At 37.2% G+C, this 25235-nt stretch overlaps 1 protein-coding gene across 5 annotated transcripts in view; it reads right to left on the bottom strand.

The window, feature by feature from the left end:
- bcas3 (BCAS3 microtubule associated cell migration factor) overlaps positions 1–25235 on the bottom strand; it is a 241720-nt gene that overhangs the window by 158809 nt on the left and 57676 nt on the right. For all 5 annotated transcript variants that reach the window (XM_058745647.1, XM_058745646.1, XM_058745648.1 and 2 more), the window contains exons 16-17: positions 16075–16225; positions 3158–3282 (exon numbers count right to left, since the gene is read on the bottom strand). In XM_058745647.1, the coding sequence (XP_058601630.1) occupies positions 3158–3282; positions 16075–16225 (276 nt within the window). The remainder of the gene's footprint in view (positions 1–3157; positions 3283–16074; positions 16226–25235) is intronic.

Here is a 25235-nt window from a genome sequence, read left to right as displayed (position 1 = left end):
AGTTTTAAAATAGTGTTTTAAATAACCCAAACATAGTCAATAATGTCCTGTTAATACATCTTAAAATTAATATATAAAATATATGAATATTTGGTTACATTTTGCACTTTTGAACTAAAATGCTATTTAACTAAAATGACAAAAAAAAAAAATGTATACACAAACACACACACACATATATATATACATATACATATATATACACATATATATATACATATATATATATATATATATATACACACACACATATACATATATACATATATATATATATATATATATATATATATATATATATATATATATATATATATATATATATATATAAAAAGAAAACTTGAAAACCAAAATCCACACACACTGGATATATACTATATACACAGTCATGGCCAAAAATATCGGCACCCTTGGTGATCAAAGGCGGCTGTAAAAATTTGTCTGCATTGTTAATCCTTTTGATTTTTTTTTTTTTAATTCACAAAAATAAATACCATTATAAAATAAATGTTTTTTCTCTAATACACATTGGAAACAATTAACAGCACCCTTTTATTCAATACTTTTGAAACCTCCATTTGCCAGTTTAACAGCTCTAAATGTTCTTCTATAATGCCTGATGAGGTTAGAGAACACCTGACAAGAGATCAGAGACCATTCCTTCATCCAGAATCACTCCAGACCCTTTAGATTCCCAGCTCCATGTTGGTGCTTCTTCTCTTCAGTTCACCCCACTCATTTTCTACAGGGTTCAGGTCAGAGGACTGGAATGGTCATAGCAGAAGCTTGGCTTTGTGCTCAGTGATCCATTTTTGTGTTGTTTTTGAGGTTTGTGTTTGGATTATTGTAAGATCCAAACATGGCCCATTATAAGATTTCTAACAGTCGGTCACTTATTGATTTTTTTATCTGTTGGTATTTGATAGAATCCATGATGCCATGTGTCTAAACAAGATGTCCAGGACCTCCAACAGAAATATAGGCCCACAACATCAAAAATACAGCAGTATATTTCATTGTACACATGGGGTACTTTTTATCCCTGTGTTCACCAAACCCATCTTGAGTGTTTGCTGCTAAAAAGCTAATTTTTTAGTTTCATCTGACCACAAAAGCTAGTCCCATTTGAAGTTCCAGTCGTGTCTGATAACTGAATATGCTGGAGTTTGTTTTTGAATGAGCGAGGAGAATTTTTGTGATGTAGGGGCTGTTTGACAATTTTTTTAAGGATTTCTGACCCCGAGACTCAACTATTTTCTGCAATTCTCCAGCTGTGGTCCTTGGAAAATCTTTAGCCACTCAAACTCTCCTTCTCACCGTGCATTAGGATGATATAGACACACGTCCTCTTCCAGGCAGTTTTGTAACATTTTCTGTTGATTGGAAATTCTTAATTATTGCCCTGATGGTGGAAACGGGAATTTTCACTGCTCTAGCTCTTTTCTTAAAGCCACTTCACTAATTTGTGAAGCTCAATTATCTTTTGCTGCACATAAGAAATATATTCTTTGGTTTTTCTCATTGTGATGGATGATTAAGGGAATTTGTACTTTGTTTTCCCTCTTATTTATATTTCTGTGAAACAGGAAGCAAACTTTTGGATAATTTCATGTTCATAATCACCCTGGAGTGCTCAAAATTGTGAATAGGAATGGGAATATACTTCAGAGATATTTTACTCTTAGAATTTTGAATTTCTAGGGGTGCCAATAATTGTGTCCAACGTGTATTTGAGAAAAAACATTTATTTCATAATGATATTTCCCTCCATTTTAAATTCTTATTATCCAATGAAAGGTTAGATTTTTGTGAATTTTTTTAATAAAAGATCAAAAGGATTAACAATGCAGATTAATTTTCACAGCCTTCTTTGATCATATTTACCAAGGGTGCCGATATCTGCTCGAACCCTGCGTTTGTGAACCCTTTAGAATTTTCTATATTTCTGCATAAATATGACCCTAAACTTCATCAGATTTTCATATAGGTCCTGAAAGTAGACAAAGAGAACCGAATCAAACAAGTGAAGGAAAAATATTTTCTTTGTCATTTATTTATTGAGAAAAATGATCCAGTGTTACATACCTGTGCAGAACCACTTAAACTCTGTGATGTTGGTGGGTTTCCTCCTATGAACTGCTTGCTTAGGTCCTTCCACAACATTTTAATTGGATTAAGGTCTGGACTTTGACTCAGCCATTCCAAAACATTAACTTTGTTCTTCTTTAACCATTCTTTGGTAGAATGACTTGTGTGCTTGGGGTTGCTGTCTTGCTGCATGACCCACGTTCTCTTGAGACTCTGTTCTTAAACAGATGTCCTGAAGTTTTCCTTTAGAATTTGCTGGCATAATTCAGAATTCATTGTTCCATCAATGATGGCAGGCTGTCCTGGCCAAGATGCAGCAAAACAGTCCCAAACCATGATACTACCACCACCATATTTCACAGATGGGATAAGATTCATAAGCTGGAATGCAGTGTGTTCTTTTATCCAAACATAATAGCTTCTCATTTAAACCAATAAGTTCTATTTTGGTTTCATCCATCCATTAAACCTTTCTCCGATAGTCCTCTGTCCATTTGTACACAATCTGTCTGACTCTGGATTTGTGGAGTCCAAACTCTTTAGAGATGGTTTTGTAACCTTTTCTAGCCTGATGAGCAACATCAACTCATTTTCCGAGGTCCTCAGTAATCTCCTTTGTTCGTGACATGATTCACTTCCACAAACATGATCAGACTTTGATAGATCCCTGTTCTTTGAATAAAACAGGTCACGTACTGACATTTGATAGTCATTGCACTGACTGAAAACACCTCTGCACAGATGGACTCCAATTTCACCTTTAAATTAACTACTAATCCAAGAGATTCACATACTTTTGCCACTCACAGATATGCAATATTTGATCATTTTCCTGATTAAATGAATGAGAGAAAATATTTTTGTCTCATTTGTTTGATTGGGTTCTCTTTGCCTACTTTCAGGATTTGTGCGAAAACATATTTATGCAGAAATATAGAAAATTCTAAAGGGTTCACAAACTCTCCTGGAATTTTCACCAATATTCAAACCAGCTAAAGCTTAAATATTATGTCTAAATAAAGCTCAAAATAAGATGCTCATGCACTGAAGGTTGTAAGCCATGTCAGACCTTTCTCTCTCTTCATGTTGGGGTTGGTGATGAACCAAGAGCGGGAGGAGGCGAAGACTGCAGCCACGCAGAACTCCCCACCGCTGGACTTACTGGGAGAGATCTGGGGAGGGGGCTTGGATTTGCTACAAAAAAATAAAGAATCACAAATGAGAATAAGAATATAGAGAGTAAGAAAGAAAGAAAGTCTGTTTTTGGTGATTGCCATCAGGAGTAAAACAGGAAAATTAAAGTCACATTACCGACAAGAAAAGAGACACAGTTGGGATGTAAAGAATCAAGACAAAATTTCCTGCATATGAATGAAATCGCTCAAGAGTTTCAACAAAAATTGCACATTCACAAATAAAATACTGGGCTTGTAAACAATAAACATAATACAATCACACATTCATACTTCATGCAAGTAAAATAAATAAATAAATAAATAAATGATTTGGCTTATTTCACTGCCATTTTCTTAGTGTTTTAAGATGTTTAAGTGTAATCTGATAAACAGTTTATAATATGTTTGTGTATGCATGTTAATTAGAAAATGTCTTTAAATTTGCAGTCAAATGCATATTATTAAAAATGTTGTTTTACTTCACTTATATTGGACAAAAGAACCACTTTAAGTTTTAGCGAGCACAATTTTACCACAGTTGTCAAAACCAGAAAACCACTAACTGATCCTTTATATTTCTGTTCAGTGAATATAATGACGTTGTTAAAGCTCAACACATACATATACACTCCAAGAGTCTGTACAGATACCACATAATGGCTGTCATTTGCTTATAAAGCGGCTTCAAATGGAAGCTTTTAAGCTGCTTTGGAAAGCCTCATTTTAGTCTTGGCATTTGAGAAAAATTATTAGGGCCTATTGAATTATTCTTTACGTCAGTAATTTTTTGAAAAAGCCAAGGAGAAAAAGGGTCATGAGCTGAGAGATAAAGACTCACATGTGGAATTCATCCTAGAACAGAAGCCATGTGGTGTCACTGTCCGACTCCCGCACTGTAAAAACCTGCCCTCCGTATCTCAAACATACAAGAGACTCTCAAAACACTGACTATTGGCTGTTTCACACAGAACCACACGTCAGAAACCACCAACCATGCAGAGATTCACACTCAAATACACACAAATGGATGTGAATGGGAGCCAGCAAAATAACAAATTTTACTCCCTAACCTGTATGTAATTCTACAATATAAAAAAATTAACACCAGAACAATTCAACAAGACTTTTGCTATTCGGCCGCAGTGAGTGAATCCTCAGCTGTAACTATAAGCAATGCATCTCAAACCTCACTTATGCCACAAAATGTGCTATTCACAAACAACAAATTAGTGCATTCAAAAATAGTTATATTAAGAGCAACAGAATGGATGAAGTACTTGACACGGTATCCTAAATACAGAATACTCAATGCGCAAGATGATCAAAAACAATGAGAAAATAAACAACATACTAATTTCTGAAGCAATCTTTTGTTGCATCTTTTCAGTATTTTCTTCTTCTAAAATGTACTAAAAATGTGTTAAATGGAAAACAATTGTAATATTTCATATTATGGTTTTTACTGTATTTTTGATCAAATAAATGCAGCATAGATGAGGTTAAGAGAGAAAAATATCAACCCCATACTTTTGAACCCTATAACTCTTATATTTCTATTGTACTAAAAAGCTATTGTACACTAAGCCAAATCAAATGATTAATATATTATCTGGAAAAATTTTCAATAATGTTATAAACTGTATACTGTATGCATTAACCTGAAGAACATCTTCAATTTAATTTAATTTTGTTGTATAATACTATTTAAAGTTAATATTTAATCTCAGAAATGTTCCATTGGCCGCAGACACCGCCTTTTAGTTTGCAAACCCCTGATATATATATGATTAATTGCTATAAATTTGATTAATTCATCAGCCTATCATGTAATTCATTCAATTCAAATATGGAATCGATTGAAAGCCCTAGTCATTATGCACTAAAAGGGAAGATAACTGCAAAACAAAACTGCCGATTGTAATGAAATTGTTGGAGACCGTGGAGTCTGGACTTAGAGTTAATGTGGATGTATTGTCCAGTGTTTGAACCGGGACTCTTGCAGCCTTGCATTACACTAATAGGTGTTGAGTGACCTGTTGCTGAGCTGCACTCTCACTCTGTCACTTCCCTTAAAACTGTCATCAAGTCGTAAATTACTCTCAGGATGAGGAGTGATGTTGACATCTTTGTTTAGCCGACACCAGGCGAGGATTGCTGGTCGGGAAGGACTAAAGACAAAAAAGACAAAGTACAGAAAAGCAGGGCGAGATATTGGCACGTGTTTATTGGTGTTGGACGGAGGTGAAGCGAATAACTAAATATCTGCGCTGACGGGGAGATACGAGCGGTTTGTCAGTATATCGCCTTGGCCGGAGCAGCCGTGAACGTCTCGCTGTCTATCAGTGTAGAACAGGGGACACGGTACTAAACAAACACAGTCAGCCGCTACAGGATTTAAAGAGCAGAGCACAGTGAAGTGCACGCTTTCTTTTTCTCCCTCTAATAAAACCAGGAATCCCAAGTGGGACAACGAGGAGAGAAGACAGCAGACATTTTGATAACCTCAAATCTTTAGAAACGCCGCTTCCTTTGCCCTGACCATCACTGACCGTAGAGAAAAACACTGAGCGTAGCTCAAAGGAGCATTCAAATCCTTCCTGCCCCACCGCGGAGTTCAAGGCAGCGAGGGAAGTGAACGAGCTTAGCAGTTTTCCAGGCTGGGATGCAGGTGAAGAGCTGGCTTTTTTCACGCATGGAGGAGCTGATGCACTTTCTTGAAGGAAAACTGTAAAGGATGGGCACACAGATGTTCTTAATAACAAAACCAAGCCAACCTCAGTGTGACTAAACATTTATTCCTCTGAAATCACAGGCTGACACTGTGTGCCGCAAATCTGAGAGGAAACTGTATCTGTTTCTAAGTGCTGTGCATAATAAATCTGGAAATATTCTTTCAAAGGTATATAATGTCATGCCAGTAATGATGATGAGACCAAAAACACTGCAAAGAGCCAGTCTGAGTTAAAAGCTGGGCATAACTTTGAGCGCTCATCTCCTAGCAGCAGGACTAAAGCTGGCCAACTATGGTAAGAGCTCTTTGAAGAGGCTTTGGTCAGCAGATGATTTGGTCAACATGTTCCTATTTGAGTGCACTTTACACTTGCATTGCATCTGAATTTCCTTGAAGCGACCGCTGGAGTTGGTTTGTCTGTATTTGAAATCACTCTTTTCCTCTGGGTCTCACTTAAAGTGGCTAGTATGACTCAAGCTGCAGTGATTCAGCGGGCCATTTGAGCGAACGGATTATTCTAAATAAATATTGGCATGGGGAGAGGCTTACACAAAAATGTATCCGAAAATCAATAAATTATGAAACATAAACATATTTAGTGAGATGGAGGAGAAGGGAAGACAGACGTTACTAAACAGAAGCCAATTTCATCTTCCCCTATTGGCATTTCCCCTGCTGCTTCTGGAGTGTTTTTTCCTCTCTCTCCCTCTCTCTCTCTCTCTAACTAATTCACTGAAAAGACTCCTTGCATGTCATTTCCACTTTTAATTTAACATATGAGGACTCTTGACGTGAGCTAATAGCTTTTCCTCAAGGGCATAATTCAATCTGTGATGTCCACCATCAAAGCCCGGCCACATTACAGTCCCGGCCACAGACGAGGCGCCATCAGGGGGGAAGGCGGCCCCCCATTTGTTTTCAAACAAATGCAATGGCGGGCTTTAAACGACAAAAAGGAGCACGGATCTCATTTGAACTTATCAGGGGACTTGCCGTGACAAGCTGACCATATGGTCGGTGTACGTCAGTACGTCAGGGGTCAGGGGGGCCTGTGTTACAGCGCTCATGAAAGGGTCGTGCAGAATACAGACATTTCTCTCAACGTCACATTTATTATCTCACAGCAGCTTTTCCTCGGACACGGCTTGGGCACACGGCCACGGTCCACACACGCTGTGGTAGCCATTTGGGAGGCCGGCATCAAACGCTAAAAGAGAAACAGAAACTTTTCCCCTCCATTTCCAGCGTTCCAGCTCATTGGGATATCGTTGAGGAAGGTGCCTGATTCGGCATGATTTCCCTTTTCCTTAGAGAGATGCCGGAAAATATGTGTTCCCCAGGTGTGAGCGCAGCTGTCTGTGGTATTTACGAGACGCCAGGTTTTGAGGTTTGTGATGGTTGCACTTCTTCGTTCTGAGTGGAGGACACTTTCAAAAATAAAAGCAGGAAAAAAAGTTGAAAGTTTTCATAACCTACATCAATCAAATCCTTTCTTGAACTACACAGGAACTCTCTGTTATCTTCAAAACAGAGCATATCAGTCAGGTCGGGAAAGGAAAATACACAATTTTCTCCATGCAGAAACAGATTTTTAGCATAATGTATAATTGAAAACATTCTACTTTTATTTCTATACATCTAATGACTGACTAAAAGTCAATTGTCTCATTTCACTTTTTTTTTTTTTTTATTTATTGCCGATTCTGATTCTTAGGGGGAAAAGGAAGATGAAAAAGCATATTTTTATAGCATTATTTTTTTTCCCTTTTTCTCAGTCTACTATTGATTTAATGAAATATAATTTACTTTATGTCTCCTGAGCTGTTTATAATAAAATCTCATGTTCCGCAATTTATATTTGAGCTGCAATTTTCCGTCTTGTTCCTGCGTGGGAGTGTTTTGTTTTGGAACACTTGATGATTCCCTTAATACTTCCATGTGATATTAAGCACACTGTTCACTTCTCTAAAAGGAAAAACTAATTAACATTTAATACAACATCTAAATCAATCATATTATTCCGATGAAAAGCGAAGCTCCAGTTGTGTCCCACATTAATGTGCCTAGCCCAGTCAAGCGGAAGCTATGGGGAATATTAAGATTTATCATGTTAATGATAAGGCTTTGAAACACATACGGTCCTCTGAGATCACAGTACGGCGGCGCAGGAAAAAGATCTAATTAAAACGTATGCGAGGATACCACAACAAAAGCTGAAACCCAAGCCAGAGGAAGGACAGCAGAACATGTGATTCATATTTGGGGGGGTGAGGGATGCAGGGAAGTCCATTTAGTCGAGATTCAATCTTTGAAGCTGTATATATACACATAAAACATTTTCCTGCTTAATTCTAACCTTAATTACGTTAATATTAGCAGCAAAATTATGCATTGTTTCATTAAAAACAACCCCCCACCCCTTTTTTTTTTTTTTTTTTGATAGCAAAGTAACTTTCTGAGTGTGCATCTAATAAAAACCTCTCTGTTTTTCTCCATATACACTCAAGCCAATGATTATGCATTGTCCAAATAAAATTGTCACATCAAATTAAAGGGTGAAGAAGATGAATGACTGCAACCGCATTGCACACATCTGACTCAACCATTGGCCAGAGCGGTGCGCGGCACACCAATCATTTTTTCACCCTTATTCCAAATGTCACCAGTCAATAAAATCATAACGACAACAATATGAATGTGAACACAAAAGCATTTTTGAATAAACAATCTCTGTCGTCTGTTTGGGAAAAAACGAAGCAGGAACGGAACGATCACTTTGAAGGGAAGTTTCATTTAAACCGCAGGATTGACTGACAAACAGAGCTCTGATGTTTTCTAACGTAGCAAAACACAATATTTTGCGATGAGAACAAAACTCTAGAACAAAAAATCTTTTCTCTCTCCCATGAATTCAACGACACTGACTAACTTAAATGCCAAGCTGATGTCTAAAGACATGCTTATGACCAACAAAATATTATAATTCACTAACATTCCTCTCAGAGTGGATCTTTTAGTACAGTACTTTTCAACAGTCAACATTTTCAATTAAAACAAATAAAGTTATCAATTACAAAAAAATACACAAAAGTCAAACAGCATATCCACATACAGAAACAGAACCAAAAAAAAAAAAAAGGAACAATAAAAAGCACATCCTTCGGTTCTCCCCACAGCGTGCTAGAATAAACTAAAGAAGAAGGAAAAAAAAAAAAAAACAGGAAAAATTTCTTGGAAACGAATGAAAGATGGAATGAACGCAGTCGTTTGCTGAAGCGAGGACAAAGCATGCTGGGAGTGAATTGGAAAAACTCACCATGGAGTTTTAATGGAAAAACATCCAGCCCCAAAGAGGTAGGGTCTTCATGAGGGACAGATACATAGAGATAGATGGGAAAAGCATTATTATTGATTTGATTGGGCAAACAGTTTACCGTTTAATGATACATAAGTTAAAAAGCCATAAAAATAGTGGGTTTTAACATTTTTACAACTAGACCAGATCAAAATAGCAATAATACAACTCAATTCTCATCAAACGTCTAAAGTAAACTCCATTGGTGGTATTTAGGAGGGACATGGGAGACATGAGGTCAGTTTCTTCCAGTCTGACAGTTCAATAGAAGTTCAATAGTGGTTTAATTGAAGTAAGATTCTGTGGAAGATGCTATTTTATGCTGAAGGGTTAGTAGAAAGGAGAAGTGGGTCCCTGATCTACAGCCAGAGCAATGGATGACCGTAAACATTTTACAGCCAATAGTGTTTCCCAAAAGCAATAAAAAGGACATGAAATCCAACTCTGGCAGAAGAAGTCATACACTCTGCAGACCTTTGGATGAGTTTACTATTCAGTAGGGGTGAATCACTGTCTGTGAAACAAAACCTTACAGTTTTATACAGACACTGAATCTTTCTCATTGGCAAACAGCTATCGTGAAGATTTTCCCAGATCAAACAAATCGTGACGAGAGAGATGAGTGACGGTCAGGCTGAGTTTAACTTATAATTGCAATTATGTTTGACATTCTGAATAATGAATGAATCATATTCGCACACAGGGCTTAAAAAACTCAAACATCATGGCCTGAGCTAAACAATCAAACCGGTGGGTTGCTTAGTTGCGTCTCAAGTGGCACAGAGTGAGACACTTCAGCTGAATGGACTCAACAAATATCCAGCTGTGAAAATGGATGGACGCCACTGCTAAATGAATGTGTTCCCATGGAGATGGAAACATGTTAAACCTGGGTTTGTTTGGCAGCACTGATGATCGGTTTTGGTGTTAGTGTAACAGTGAGATGTCTATAAAAGATTAAGGGACACATTTGCATTGAAATAAGTAGGACAACACTGTACTATCTATCACATGACACGCTCATGCACTTCTAATAAGATCAGACCTGACTGCAAACCATAACAATAACATAAAAAGCAAGTGAAAAAGCAGATTTCATCCAAATCCGTAGAGTGCTTTGACGGTCTTTATTCCTGAAAAATGTTTACAGGAATAAAACGCCTGTTAACAGGAAGCAAGAAGTCATATGATGACAGCCAGTGGGCGTTGAGGGCAACAACCCCACTTCAGCAGAATAATCTTTCACACGTTTTTCTCTCTTCTTTCCGTGAGCCTAATGCTGCACATCCAAAGGCATTAAAATGAGGTGATTTCAGTAAATGCTTACACTGTGACAAGTCACATGGCCGGGTAGCACCGGAGCTCTTTAAGCTATTCGTACGATCATTATGGCACTATGAGACAATGGCCCGAAAGCAGCTCAATTCACGTATTACATTAAGCCTACCACATCTGTGAGGTCAGATCCAGCAACACACACATTCACACTCTGTTGAATAAGAAAAGAGCAGCATCAGTGGTGGGGTATGTGTTTGAACCCAGTGATTCAAATATTTTAAATCTGTTCAGCAAAAAGATTTTAGTTTTTTTTTTCTTAAAATTTTGATATCTACAGATCTACAAAGAGGCATAAGAAAAGATTTTTAAGTACACACAAAAAAAAAGTGTTTAATTTTAACTGTAAAAAAAAAAAAAAAAGTTAACAGTAAGTTTCAGTACTGTATACAGAAGAAAAAAAAACTGTAAAAGATCTAATCAAACATTTCATGTAGTTTTACAGTAAAATGCTGTTAATTGTATAGTTTTTAGAAGTAAAAAAGAACAAATTAATGTATAATTCAGTCAAAAACTGTAAACTGATATTCCCAGAATTCCCTGGATGACACTCCACGTTTAAAAGTATTTTGTTTAAATATTCATGTTTCTAATTAGATTTTGTTATCAGTTATGTACATTTGGGATTTATGTTACATCTTCTGTCGTTTAATGAGTGTTTATTGCATTATTTAAGTGTCGTGTGTGTTACCATGATGGTGTTGTGTGTTTGCATGAATGCACCTTCTGTATATTAGAATATACTTGTGATGAACTTCGATTCTTCATATGGCTTTCTCCTTTACCGCTTTATTATGGTGGTTGTCAGTATATGTTAAAGGTACAAAACAGATTTTAGTAGCAGCGTGCTTTCTTGAATTTACTGGTTTACATTCAAATTTTCTTGTTTATAAATTACAGTTTTATACTGTAAACTTCACAGTTTGTTTTGTAAATGTGTTTACACTTTTTCTGTATTTTTTACAAAAATATTATTTTTAAAAACTACAGAATTTTTTTTCATAGTGTAGGATTTAACAGCTTTTTGGCCACAAAACACAAGAAAGCAGAGACATTTTGAGAAAGTGGCGACAAATGAGGAATATAAGAAGTATATAAGAAGACATGAACGTTAAATTACGATGGAAACATTTACAGAATAAATTCACATCAAAAATGCACCTCAAAAAAAGTCATGTGACTTTTTCAGCACACCAATCTCATCGCACACCCGCTCAAATGTTATTTTAATAATTTTAAAATACCCGTCATCAAAACGATTTGGTATAAAATCACCCACAATTGAATTCCCGAACATCAGGTATCCAAACGCAAGAGAACATGACATTGTTTGTTATTGCGTGTGTAGTACGTGCACTCTGGCACTTTCCAACGAAAAGAAAAAAAAACCCCACCATCGTCTCTTTTGCCTCCTTAAACCTCAAAATGAACCTGTAAAAGATATTTTAAAAAGGCAAAAGTCAATAAGACTTTTATGAGATTCGATTTTAATAAATACTACGTTAATATAAACCTTCATGCTTGTTGAGCGTAAGATAAATGGTAAAACTGTGCAAACATCAAATGGAACTGAAACAGGAATTTGCATGGGACTAAAAAAAAAACTCAAGGGGCTCTGGCACCTCATTGTTGAAGTCCACCACACACCACTGCAAGAAAGATTACCGATTATGTTTTCCATAAAATATGCTTCTTCAAAGCCCATACTATAATGCTATTTCCTGTTACAGTCAGTATTTAAGGACAGAAATAAGTCACCAAAACAGAGATCAGTCAGTCATGTCCAAAACATGAAAAGCATCGGTGAGATTCACATCCTTTTAGCACCACCACTACAGTCTAACTATATCAATATTCAAGTAAACAGTCTAAAAATGGCACTAAGCTGGCTGATTAAGTGACTCTGGAGGAGGAATTAAAGAACAAAAGGAGGTTACTCAGTAGAAAGGTTACTCATCACTTAGAAGACACACGGAAAAGGGGAGATGAAGTCATCACGGCTGATATCAGAACTCATTGCGCTGGCTGATTTGACAGCTGAAATCAGGAGAACAGCTGAAGTGGTTCACAGAAAATAAGGTCACACAGTGACACAGCTCCTGGAACGGCACAGTACATTAAGACAGTGCAAGACTCACACTGCGTTCTCACCCGAGAGGACCAGACGCTTCTCAAGACAAGAGTTTTCAGAGAGTAAAATATTAGATGAGTATTAATATTGAACTACGCTGGAATAAAAGATCTAAAAGTCTGAAACTGGGGAATAATGCTTGGAACATTTGTGTCTATTGTGTCCTAGCCCCATTCCACTTGTTTACAGACTGGAGAAGACCAAAAAAATACAAAAATCATCAAACTTTATTAGCAATGCAGCCATTAAAAAAAAATCATCAAGGTAAACACGAAATGCTCTACTCAAGCACCTAGTAGAACGCAGAAGTACATAATGATATTTTGCATAAGCAAATCAAAAACAGCATTGTTATTTTATTTTATTTGTAACTATTAAAATAGATTCTATTACTGACCTTTTAATATCGCTTGTATCAGATATATTTATCTCTGACAATTAACACTTTTTCTGTTTCCATTTATTTTTGTCTGTACCATACTGTTTATGTTCTTTTTGGACTATTTGCTGATCAAGTTTATGCTGAAAACCAAATAAAATAATACAATTAAATAAATAAACAATTTCTGTGAACTGAAATAAAGCTGAAATACAAAATGCATAAATATACATATTAGATTAAATAATTCAATTGGAAATGTTGCCTTGGCAACTAGTTGAAATAAAATAAGTTGAAATACTAAAATTACTAAAACTAAAATTGAATTAAATTAAATCCATTTTTTAAAGTTATACTTATGGGCTTTTTACACCAGGAGGAGAGAGGGGAGCAGGATTGGCAAAGGACCTAGAGGCAGGATTCGAACTCGGGTTGCCGTGAGCGCAGTTGCGCTATATGACGACGCACTAACCACAAGGCTGTGTAATGTAGCCTGATTCCTGAATATCAGTCCTTTATTTTTAATAGTTCAAAAAGACAAGTTACCAGTTAGAATCAGTCTAAAACCCTGTATAGACCATTAACAAAGAATGATTTTTATTTTTTTTTTACATATGTGAGCAAGATGGACATATATACCAAAAATAGACAAATGGACAAATATACCAAAATAAATCGTAATCAAAAAGTAGGAATCAAATTAAAGCGAGAAAATAAAATCTTCTAATTCGTGACCGGCTTTTTGTTTTGCTGTCTCTCCGCTGCGCTTCCGCATTCGTGACTTCTCACTGGCGCGTGCGCGACGTGTACGTTCTACGCCATCCGCCCGGAACAGCTTGCACATATGACAGTCAGCAGAAGTGAGAAAAAAAGTATTTATAACATTTTAAATATGGATATTTTTCATACAAAAACGCATAGATTCGCTACAGGAGGCCTTTATTCACCCCCCGGAGCCGTGTGAGGCACGTTTTATTATGGATGTGCGCGCTTTATTTGATTACTTTTGGACTGTTGAACAAAAACACCCACCTACTCCCATTCTAAAGCTTGGAAGAGCAAGGATAATTTTTAATATAACTCCGATTGGATTCATCTGAAAGAAGAAAGTCATATACACCTAGGAGGCTTTGAAGGTGAGTAAAACATGGGCTAATTTTCATTTTTGGGTGAACTAACCCTTTAACACCACTTCCACTAAAAGTCACTCAAATCAACGCTGTGTTAATGCCCAATATGATTCACTTGGAGGTAGACAGTATGGGCAAAAAGAGTTTCAACCTGCTTTCCTCCCACACCAGCTCGTTTGATTCAGCCACGACGCCAAACGTCCAGTTGCATTATTACAGAGACTCTGTCTGCAAAGAGGACGATCTCCCATGTGGTGGCCAGGTCCTCTGCCATTCCCCAGCCACAGCTCTGAGTGCTGAACATCTGAGGGTAGAGTTTTTTAGGCATGTTGATGGGCAAAGAGAATATGAGCAGAGACAGGTGGGTGCGTGGAAACAGCTGACTGACTGACATATACATAGACACACAACACGGTTCAGCACAATATAGGACGTCTCTTGTCTGCCGCCACATATGCTAGCCTCAGCTAAGGAGAGAAAGATAAGCGATGAAATGGGACTGGACTCGAGGACAGTGACGTCAACTCTGTCACAATGTACAGCCTTGGACTCAGCATGACTATTGAAAAAGGCAGTTTTAATGGGCATTGAGAGCATATGAGGTCTCCAAAGCTAGAAACTAATCCAAATGCAAGGCTGAATTATTCAAACTTCAAACTGATGCACCCTTGACGACTCTTCAAATCAAAACTAGATGAGCGAGAGACCTTAAAACAACCACAGCGCAAAGTGTTCTGCATGACAATGAGCTGCATGGCCTTGTATAAATCTCCCTATTTAAAGTTGACCCGATGTGCCACTGTTTCGTTAGCGAATTTCCCATTCAAACTTTGCATTTAAATAAAAATAAACAATTGCAATAAGTCATAATTATGTTTAGTCAGTATGTAAATGCGCACTGCAGTCATTGATATGGCAACCAGTCTTTACCGGCGTGTTCATGTTACATGGAGGGCGACCGCATGCTGTGTCCAGTGATTGTAATACAGCTGGCTTGGGAACTAACGACCGAGTACAGCAAAGATCCATATGCGGGAGAAAGCAGGTTTGCATGTTTGTGTAAATTCAGGCAATCATCTGGCAAATGACGGTTTGATGACACTTAAGTGCTCCAGCACGAGTCAAGGGGTCATGCAAACTCATGTCATGTTTCAAATCCACGACACAGTTCTCGCAAATGAGAAATGCTATCGCCAGTGATGGCTGGAGCATTCATGGTCTTGACATGCCCAGACTCATAACAATAACATTTCACTAAACTGCTTAACAATTGACAATGTAGCCTGGTCTGCAGCAAAATATAACTTTCTAAATTGTAGTTTATAACCAGTCTATCAGATGGCATAAACCAATATGTTTTAAGATACTACCTATATTAAGTACCTCGTGCCTTAAAATGACAATGTAATTTTCATTGAGACCTCTTTTTGACTTCAAAGCGACAACACACCAAATGGCAAATTTTAAAAAGTTGATTATGACCAGAAAACTGCCATTAGGTCAAATAAGTAGGAGACCACTTATCCACTCGGAATATAGCCTCAAGTATTAGCATTTCATTCTCATAGTTAAATAAAAATGTTTCCGTTTTACAGTTATGATATTTAAGAGTTGACGATTTGTCTTGCACTTCAGTTCGAATTCAATTGTTCATCTAAAATTATTCATAAATCATGATTTGCATTGTGTGTTAACATTAAAAGGCTCATATCAATGCCTTTAAGTGTTTAAATAGAGTGGAGAAACCCACCCAGTACGCTTGGTGATGGTGCCCAAGGTCATCGGCTGCTTGATCTGAGCCAGTGGAAGCACGACTGTCAAACTGGGTAACGGAGACAGGCGTGGGTTGCCCATGTTGTTGTTGGTGAAGTTGTTAAAGGATTCTTGACTGGTGAGTTTGGCTATGAAAGAAGAGGGAGAAAAATGAAGAATGTGAGTTTGTATTAACATTCAAAATTCGATAGGTCACATATTTTTTAAGCTAATATTTGTTTTTTTTTTATCAAGAAAGATGATCAAAAATGATCAAATAAGAGTAAACGCATTTATACATATTTAGTGAGATTTAAATTTTTTATTTTAAACTTTCAATTCATCAAAGATTCCTTAAGTCTTAAGCACCAAATCACATATTAGAATGTTTTCTGAAGGATCATGTGACACTGATGACTGCAGTAATGGCTGCTGAAAATTTGGCTTTGCCATCACAAGAATAAATGACATTTTAAATAGTGCTGTCAGATGATTAATCGCATCCAAAATAAAAGTTTTTCTTTACACAGTATATGTGTGTGTAGTGTGTATATTTATTATGTATATATAAATACACAACCATGCATGTATATATTTAAGAAAAATATGTTACGTTTATATTAAATGTATATATATATATATATATATATATATATATATATATATATGAATTATATGAATAAATATGTACATGTAAATACATGAAAATATTGTCAAAATATATACTGTGCGTGTGTGTATTTATATATACATAATAAATATACACAGTACACACAGATATATTATCTAAATAAAAACTTTTATTTTGAATGCGATTAATCACGATTAATCGTTTGACAGCACTCATTTTAAAATGTTAAATCAGTAAATTAAACTATAATAATATTTCACAATATTCCTGTTTTTCCTGTATTTTTGAAAAAATAAATGCGGCCTTGGTGAGCATAAGCGACATCTTTCAAAAACATTAAATCAACAGCCTGTTAAGTCTTTACTGATATGTGGTATAAAAAGAGTTTATAAAAATAATGCTGAACGGTCAAGCCTTCCAGTCATGCTAAAACACACATAACTAATCCATAGCATATCCTCTTAAGAGAAACAAACACAACAGATACAATGTTTCTACTTCTCTCCCCTTAATTATCCACTTTTAATCAGTTTTCATTTGTTTTTGTGTTGCCTTTCATTCCAACTATACAGGAATCAATTTGATATATGCTTCCATGCACTTCTTAAAAAAGCAAAAACAATATAGTGCAGATGTACGCTACACAAATATTCCACAAAAAGTTGAAGTGCTGCTTTTTGTGTTTTTAACTCCCTTTCAACATACAATATTTCAGACCAGCCCAATAATCTCAACGAACATTTTCCTTGCTTCCATTGTAATATCGCCAGGAAGAGGGTATTCAGGGGGTCGGAGAAATACCTGAGACACAAAACAATGATTATCTGAGGGCAAAAGCGCTGAGAGCGGCCGTGCCACAGTGTTGGAGGGGTTTTAGATCATTAGCCAGCCTCTCTGTGTCTCTCTAATACCCAGAAACGCTGTCTTTGTGCTTAACCAAAGAGAGGCCATTTAGGCCTCATGGCCCTCGATAAAGGTCTGCTTTGGCTGGAGACATTACACAAACCCCTGCGCCATTCCACACAGGGCCCGGATCTCAAGGGCACTTCACATTTCAAAACCACTACACCCCAAGCGCAGCCACCTTTTGTGTGCAAGAGCAGCAGAAAAGAAAAGGAATTTGAACAGGAAGCAGCCTGAAAACCCATAATGGTGCTTCTGATGGACAAAGACGAGGAGTAGAGGAAGAAAAATCTTAATGAATTTAGCATCTTTCCAAGAAGGACACACTCAGTCTCGGCGCACTTTTTAACCCCCACTAAATCAAACGCCTGCGGACACGCACGCAAACAGCCAGCGTCACGGCGGCAAAGCTTAAGCCCTCCAAAAGCAGACGCCTTGCACGGGATGATGTGAAACTCAGCCGCCGCATGACGTCAACCCGAGTGTGGCAGGCTTGGCCGAAACCCTCAAGAATGGCACGTCCGAGAGCGGCAAGGCGCCTGGCCAGTCAAAACGATACTGCTTATGGAGCCGTCATTTGATTAATGACTCATGTGTGATGGCCTGCGCAGTGATACATGACAAGCCAATGGAAAGAAGATCCATCAATGCAAATCCACAGCCGTCGCAGGCCTAACTCCAAGAGGCCGGCCGGGTCGCCCTCTGTCACCTGACCCTTCTGTTCGAGCTCACTCCGCTCCATTTGCATTTTCTTCTAATGGCACAGACCTGGTCGCCCTGTCACTGATATCTTGTTTTTCTCCCCCAAGCTGTTCTATTTGCATCTGATAAAGCAATGAACACAAGCGATCCATCTAAGCTGACGCTTTCCATTCGTTATTTGCTTCATTTGCACACATAAACCTAAAAAACAACATTCGTACGCAAACGTTGTCCCATTTTAATCGCATCACCACTGAAATGAATTTTTTTAAAAATGCAACCTCGACGGCCGCCAATGCGAATAACGCTCCCGGGGACAGAATATCGCAGGACGTTCCAAAGTGTCAACCGCTGAGAAATCGCCAGGCTTTAGGAGCATCTGCGGAAGACTTGAATTCCTAGAAAAAAGTCGCGCACTCCCAGTTTGGGACTACTTTGATATATTCGGTTTCACCCATTCATGTCTTTCGCGCTCGTCCAGGTTTCCCAGACATGCTCCTGTAAGAGCGTAGTTCACAGGAGGTAGGGATTAGGACGGGAGGGGAGGAGGAAAAAAAAAGAGGGATGAGTGGAGAGGAAAAGGAACAATGGCGGTACCGCCGCACTCAGGGGGAAGGCGCTGTCATGTCAAGTCTGCCTGTGCCAATTCCCAGAGCTATCATTATTAAAATACACACTTTCAAAGGAGGAGTACTACAAGTGGAAAGGGGGGGGGGGAAGGAAAGTAAGTAAAAGGAGAGGCCAGAAAGCGCCGGATAAAAGCAATCCCGGTGGACAAAGTGAAAACAAATTAAAAGAACCATTATAAAACACAGATGCTGCAAAGAAAATAAACTTCACAAGATTTACTGTTTTCAGAAGAAATCAGACATTGGTGGAAAAGCCATTTCTGGTTGCCTCTGCTTTTACAGTATCTGTTCGCTGCTATTTTCAGGCTTGCATGGGGTCAAGCCAGCCTATGTGAAAATGGCCAACTGCCAGTCTTTTCCCCAACCGCCAGTGAATGAGAGTGCTTTTAAAGTGACAGCAGAGCTTTTTTTCTTACAAAGTTTTTGGGTTGTACGGCATCCGCTTTAATGAGCAGAAACATTATATGAAACTTCCTGCTATTACCAGACGTCGTGCCGTATGAGTATTTTCACCGTAAGACTTCAAACTGCGTAATAAAATGTACGTTTTCTGTTTCCCCTCGTGTGCTGATTTCACTTCAGAAGTCGCCGTATGATTACAAGCCATTACATCATGACCGAAATTATTCACTGCTGTATAATAGCAATATACGCATTTAGAAAATGTGAAAGCATTCAAGCATGTAATTTATTAACCAAACTACATCCGAACATCTAGCTATGAGGCTGTCTGAAATCAGATCCAATAGTTTACAACATGTCAGCGTTTACAGCTCATCAGAGGAGCACCTTGGTGACAGTGGGAATCTACACTCTTCTGTGGCTCAGATAACAGCCTTACTGAAACCATATGTGAGCGAGTTTGTTTGCAAGGCAATGTGTGTGTGAGAGGATGTTTCACCTCAGACGAGCAGACTTTGCAAACGGTGCATGAGAAGATGAACAGGAAGGCATCAGCAGACTCAATCAATGCACCTCGGCATGTGGCTCTGATCAGGAGCACGTAATCTGATCATGTCAATTTACTTATGGGTAAGTGGGAACCGTATTCTCTCCTCCCAGTCATGAACGCTGCAGTGTCATTTCAGACATGTCTAAATGAAACCCTATGCTGGTCTGTCAGAGGAAAAAAAGGAAATGTTTTAGTGAATAAGCTCAATTCAAAGCACCAGGATGTCAATCAACTCGCTGCCTGATAGAGTCGTAACAGCTATAGACACTGAGGGGCACACGGCACCCCCAATATTCAAATTAGTGGTTGATGAATATGGGTTTATAATGGTTGATTCTTAAATTATGACATTTAATTATTAAAAAAGACCAGTGCAATTCCAGTGCTGCAGCAGCTGAATGAAAAGGAAATGTGGGAGAATTTCCTGTTTCTTGTGCCCGTGCCATGGACGTGTTAAACAGCACTGACAAATGATGTTTCCTTTAATAAATATTTTTAAAAATTGTTCTAGCCTAGAAATGTCAATAATCAAAATTTCATAGAACTCAAAAGCTCCATTGCATTTCCAAAGGCACACTAAAGTGGTAATCTTTTCCTGCCTAGACAGAGCACTATTTTCAAACTCATTAATGTAATTAAAATATCTAGTATCCAACCACAACATCAACCCTGCAGAACTGCCAAAGATCGTAATTACAACCAAAAATACAAACCAAAGGTGGTTTTAACTGGTAGAACCCTGAAAAGATTAAATAATATCAAAGAATTTACAATAAGAAATTAAAAACCAGACATTCCATCATTACTAGTCTTGATTTGACAATATGGCAAAAACACGCATATCCAACAGCTGTTTCAGCCACAAAATAGGCAATATAATCCATTTATTTGCTTACCATAAAATTATACTGTGCAAACAGAAACATATCATTGTTTTCATTTCCTGTGCAGTTTGTGGTTTTGGTCTAAGTTACACATAAAAAAGCCTGAGAAAAAAATAAATAAATAATATTTACTCCATGTAAAAGTACTCAACCACCAAAGCTTATAAAGCTTAATATGATAAAATATAGAAACACAATATAGAGAATTATTAATATTTCAAAGAATCATATCTGACTTGCTGACAGCAAGAGGAGGAATGCTGCATTGCATCAGGGTACAGCGAAAATTTCACTGTGGGACAGTGCAGGGTCTCAGGTCATGAGAAGTGTCAAAATCACATTTCCTCACAGTGGGAAAGGGCAGCACATCGTCATGGCTCACTCTGCCTGATAAAGACACACCAGCCCACTCAAAAAGTTTTCGCATGAGAGCGAGACAAACAAAAAAACAAAACAAAAAACACATACCAGGCCACCCAGGCCAAACAACAACACAGTCTCAATGAGATGTTTACATTCACCATGCCAGGGGAAAGACAATGCTGCAAGAAAAAAAAAGAAAAAAAGAAAAAAAAAGAAAAAGATTTTCTTAAAAAATTAGAATTAAGATCAACGGTAAGCATTTAAACTATAAAAATGTCCAGTAAAATAGAATATGATCAAACAACAAATATGTATGACTTTATAAAGTACAACCGTTTAAAACTGCTTTATTTTCTGGAAACAAGCATACTTTACTAAAAGCAAACAATAAAATATTACAATAATATTGTAATATTTTATTGTATTTTATTGTTTGTTCAATGACATTTAAAAAAAAAAAAAAAGTGAAATTAAATATTTAACAAAAAATGTAAAAAAAATAATAAGTCATAAAAAAAATCTAGTCAAAGACGACCAATAAAAAGCCATTACAAATCATTTATCTTTAAGGCATAAGTCAGAGTGGAAGCATTGCTGTTTGCTTTTAAGAGGAGGCCATTCATAAAATTCAGGACAAATTACAGAGTAACTCTGGTCCTTTTGCTGGATTAGATTCATATCAAGACAAAACATAGTGGCATGATTCAGGCATAAGTTTTTTTCCTCTCTCTGCCAATGGAGTGAAATAAGGTGCTTCATTTGAAACTGGCCTGTCAACAAAAAGCTGAGAACACAGCGCCACACAGAGGCCTGGACCGGTACTGTGCTCTGCAATAGGACGAGACTTTGTAACCAGAGTAATAAATCTTCAGGATAGGGAGTCTGAATGAGACTGTACATGATGCAGAGTTGTGGTATGTTAAAACAAGAGCGGCACTTTGATGCCTGGGCTGATTGCACGTCTGTTGTTTTGTGAGCGGAGCTGAGCTTTATCTTTGAGAGCCGGAGAGCCGCTGTGAAGCTGTGATGGAATTTAAGAGAGTGTGTGTGTGCCACAAACAAGGGAGGAGGCAGTTTGTGATTACAGAGAGTGTTTGCTGGCCCTGCCCGTACAGATCAGATCGGCTCATCTGGCTGCATGTCGGACAGACACACAGACACACACACACACAGAAAGAGAGAGAGAGTAAACAGAAGAGATCTGATGGTTGTAAATGATTCAGCACAGGACTCAGTGAGTGTGACACACACTTTACCGCCACACTCAACACGAAATCAAAACTTATAATCTGCTCTAAAGGCATTACAGCCCAACAACAGACAATAAATGGAAGATGAAAGTCTCATTCAGTCCCATATTTCAAATGCAGATATCTGGATTTGATGTTATATACAAATACAGCGGGCTCCAAAAGTCTGAGAGCACTAACGAAAAACTATCTAATTATATTATAACATTTGGGTGAAAAAGTTACATAATTTAATACATTCTGTTCAATGCAAATTACACAATCATTAAGGTCTGTCATTTTTAGTGTGCATTTAAATTTAATTAAATTAAGGGTGCATTTATTTGAAAGATTCATACTGTATTTATTCAGTACAGTAAAATTGTGGAAATATTATTGCAATTTAAAGTAACAGTTTTCTATTTTAATATATTTTAAAATGTAATTTATTCTTGTCAAGGAAAAGCTGAATTTTCAGCATCTTTACTTGAGTTTTCAGTGTCACATGATCTTTCAGAAATCATTTTAATGTCCACAATTTGCTTAATATTTATTGAAACAGTGAAACATTTTTTCCCCCCATGATTCCTCGATGAATATAAAGTTCAAAAGAATAGCATTTATTTGAAATGATGCATCCTCACTTAAGAATAAAAAAAAAGTTTTGGAATGTATATAAGTATTTCAAGAGTTGAATGAATGTCATTTAGATTTGATCTGTGTCAAATTAATAACCACAGCTTTGAGCTTTTTAAAACAGTTTGCTCCAAACAACATCGTGTCATCAGTTCCACAAAAGCATCCATGTCTGGCTGTTTTTGCTTTAAGATGATGAATGGTGTAAACAGGCGTAGTTACTGATAAAACAAGCCTGAAACCCAAACAAGCTGTATGCTGACATTAAATGGCTCAAAGGAAGTATCCCGTTATCCCTAACTCAATAACAGCGAATTAACAGCTTCCTGTTGCACCTTGTTTTTCCTTTCAAAATTGTCAATGAACATACGCAAAGAAGGAGACCACCAAGTTTTGTCAAACCGACACTGAATTTCATGTAAGCTCAAAGCAAATGTGACCGCCTCAGTCCAGACGGCTCTTTCCATCGCACTCCTCACATCCTCGCACATTGCCGACACAGAGCTTAACCGCTGCACAGCATGGCTACCAAAGCCACATGTACCCCAAACACTCCTGTCAATGGAAACCATACAACAACAGTTATGCTTCAAGAAGCATTTTCCTTTGGCTTTTGTTCAGTTATAGGTAGAAAAGGCAGACGGACAAAACAACAGAAACAGCAGAAATCAGCACCTAAACGAATGAATTAACTGTCTGTTAGCACTGAACAAAGAAGGACTTGTTGAATTATCTAACAATGCCATGAACCTAAGTCGAGGGGGATGTGGCTCCTAAAATAGATGGGGAAAAAAATCCACAATTAAACTAGGAGAGGAGAAAGCCCGATTGTGGTTTCTATTTTTACAGAGTGCCAGCTCTGAAGGATGTGTACTTCTCTAGTTCCTTCCCTAAATCAATGAGTTGTCACAGGAGACAATTGCCAGTCTACTGTTGTGGCTACTGCGCCGCAGCTTTTCTTATCAATCATTTATTTCTGCCGCCTCCGTTCACGCTCATGGACCCAAAAATGAACAAAACCAACGGAAAAGCAAACGCTGATAGCCTTTTCTCTTTTCGTGTCTGATAACTAATCATAGCGGAAAAGGATTTAAAAGTGTGACAACCACAAAAACAATTTTGCTGATTTTACGATGACGTAAAATGTAGTTTCCTAGAGAAGGAAAATGCAGAAAATGTTATTTATTTGTAGAAATCCTGTTGTCATTACATTGTTTAGCGAATCAACAAGTTTTTTTCTTTTTTCTTAGCAAAAATGTACTTTTATTTACTTTTTAAAATACTTTTACTCAGCAAAGATGCATTAAAAGTGACAATAAACAGTTAAATTACATTAAAAATGATTACTATTCCAAATAAATGCTGTTCTTTTGAAGAAAAAAAAATATATATACACTGCATAATGCTTTACACAAAAATATTAAGCAGCACAACTGTTATAAACATTGATAATAATAATAAATGTTCCTTGAGCACCAAATCAGCATATTACAATGATTTATGAAGATTCATGTGACACTGAAGACTGGATTAATAATTACTGATGAAAATTCAGCTTTACCATCACAGGAATAAATTACATTTTAAAATATATTAAAACATTTGTTTTCAAATGTAATAATACTCCACAGTATTACTGTTTCATGGTATTTTTTGATCAAATAAATGCAGCCAATTGTAAATGTATGAAATTACAACAAAATTAAGAAATAATTTCACTGGAATTCAGTTTATTAAACAAATGTGTCATTTGCAAAAAAAAAAGTTTTATTAACATATATTAGGAAGGTGAATGATAAAAGTGTGAAGAAGAGCAAATTTCAATGTAATTTGTAATACATTGAAATATAATGTTAAAAAAAATAGTAAGAAAAACTGAATGACTGGTTTGAAAATAAAGCAAACATCTCCAGCAGGATATGCGAGTGGCTCAAGCATTCCAGCTCCAAGTATGAGCCCATAGGAGAGGCCCTCAGGGACCACGGAAAAGTGCAGACCACTTTGTCTCCCTTTCTCCCCCACACCGTTTCATCTTAATTCAAAAGCCACATCCTGCTATCCTCCCATCTTTTGGCTTAAGGAATTATGGAATGATCCTTGAGGTTATAAAATCCGGACAGTCCAAGGTTTGCCTCTAAGGCATACGAACTGCCTCAGACTTCTGTTTCTTAGATTCCCCAATCCTGTTCCCACTACAAAAAAATGTCACCTCAGAACCCTGTTGTCAAAG

The sequence above is a fragment of the Onychostoma macrolepis genome, chromosome 15, assembly GCF_012432095.1.
Source record: "Onychostoma macrolepis isolate SWU-2019 chromosome 15, ASM1243209v1, whole genome shotgun sequence".
NCBI classification, from domain to species: Eukaryota; Metazoa; Chordata; class Actinopteri; order Cypriniformes; family Cyprinidae; genus Onychostoma; species Onychostoma macrolepis.
The sequence above is the reverse complement of the archived record's forward strand: the minus strand, read 5'-3'. Positions and strand labels throughout refer to the sequence as shown.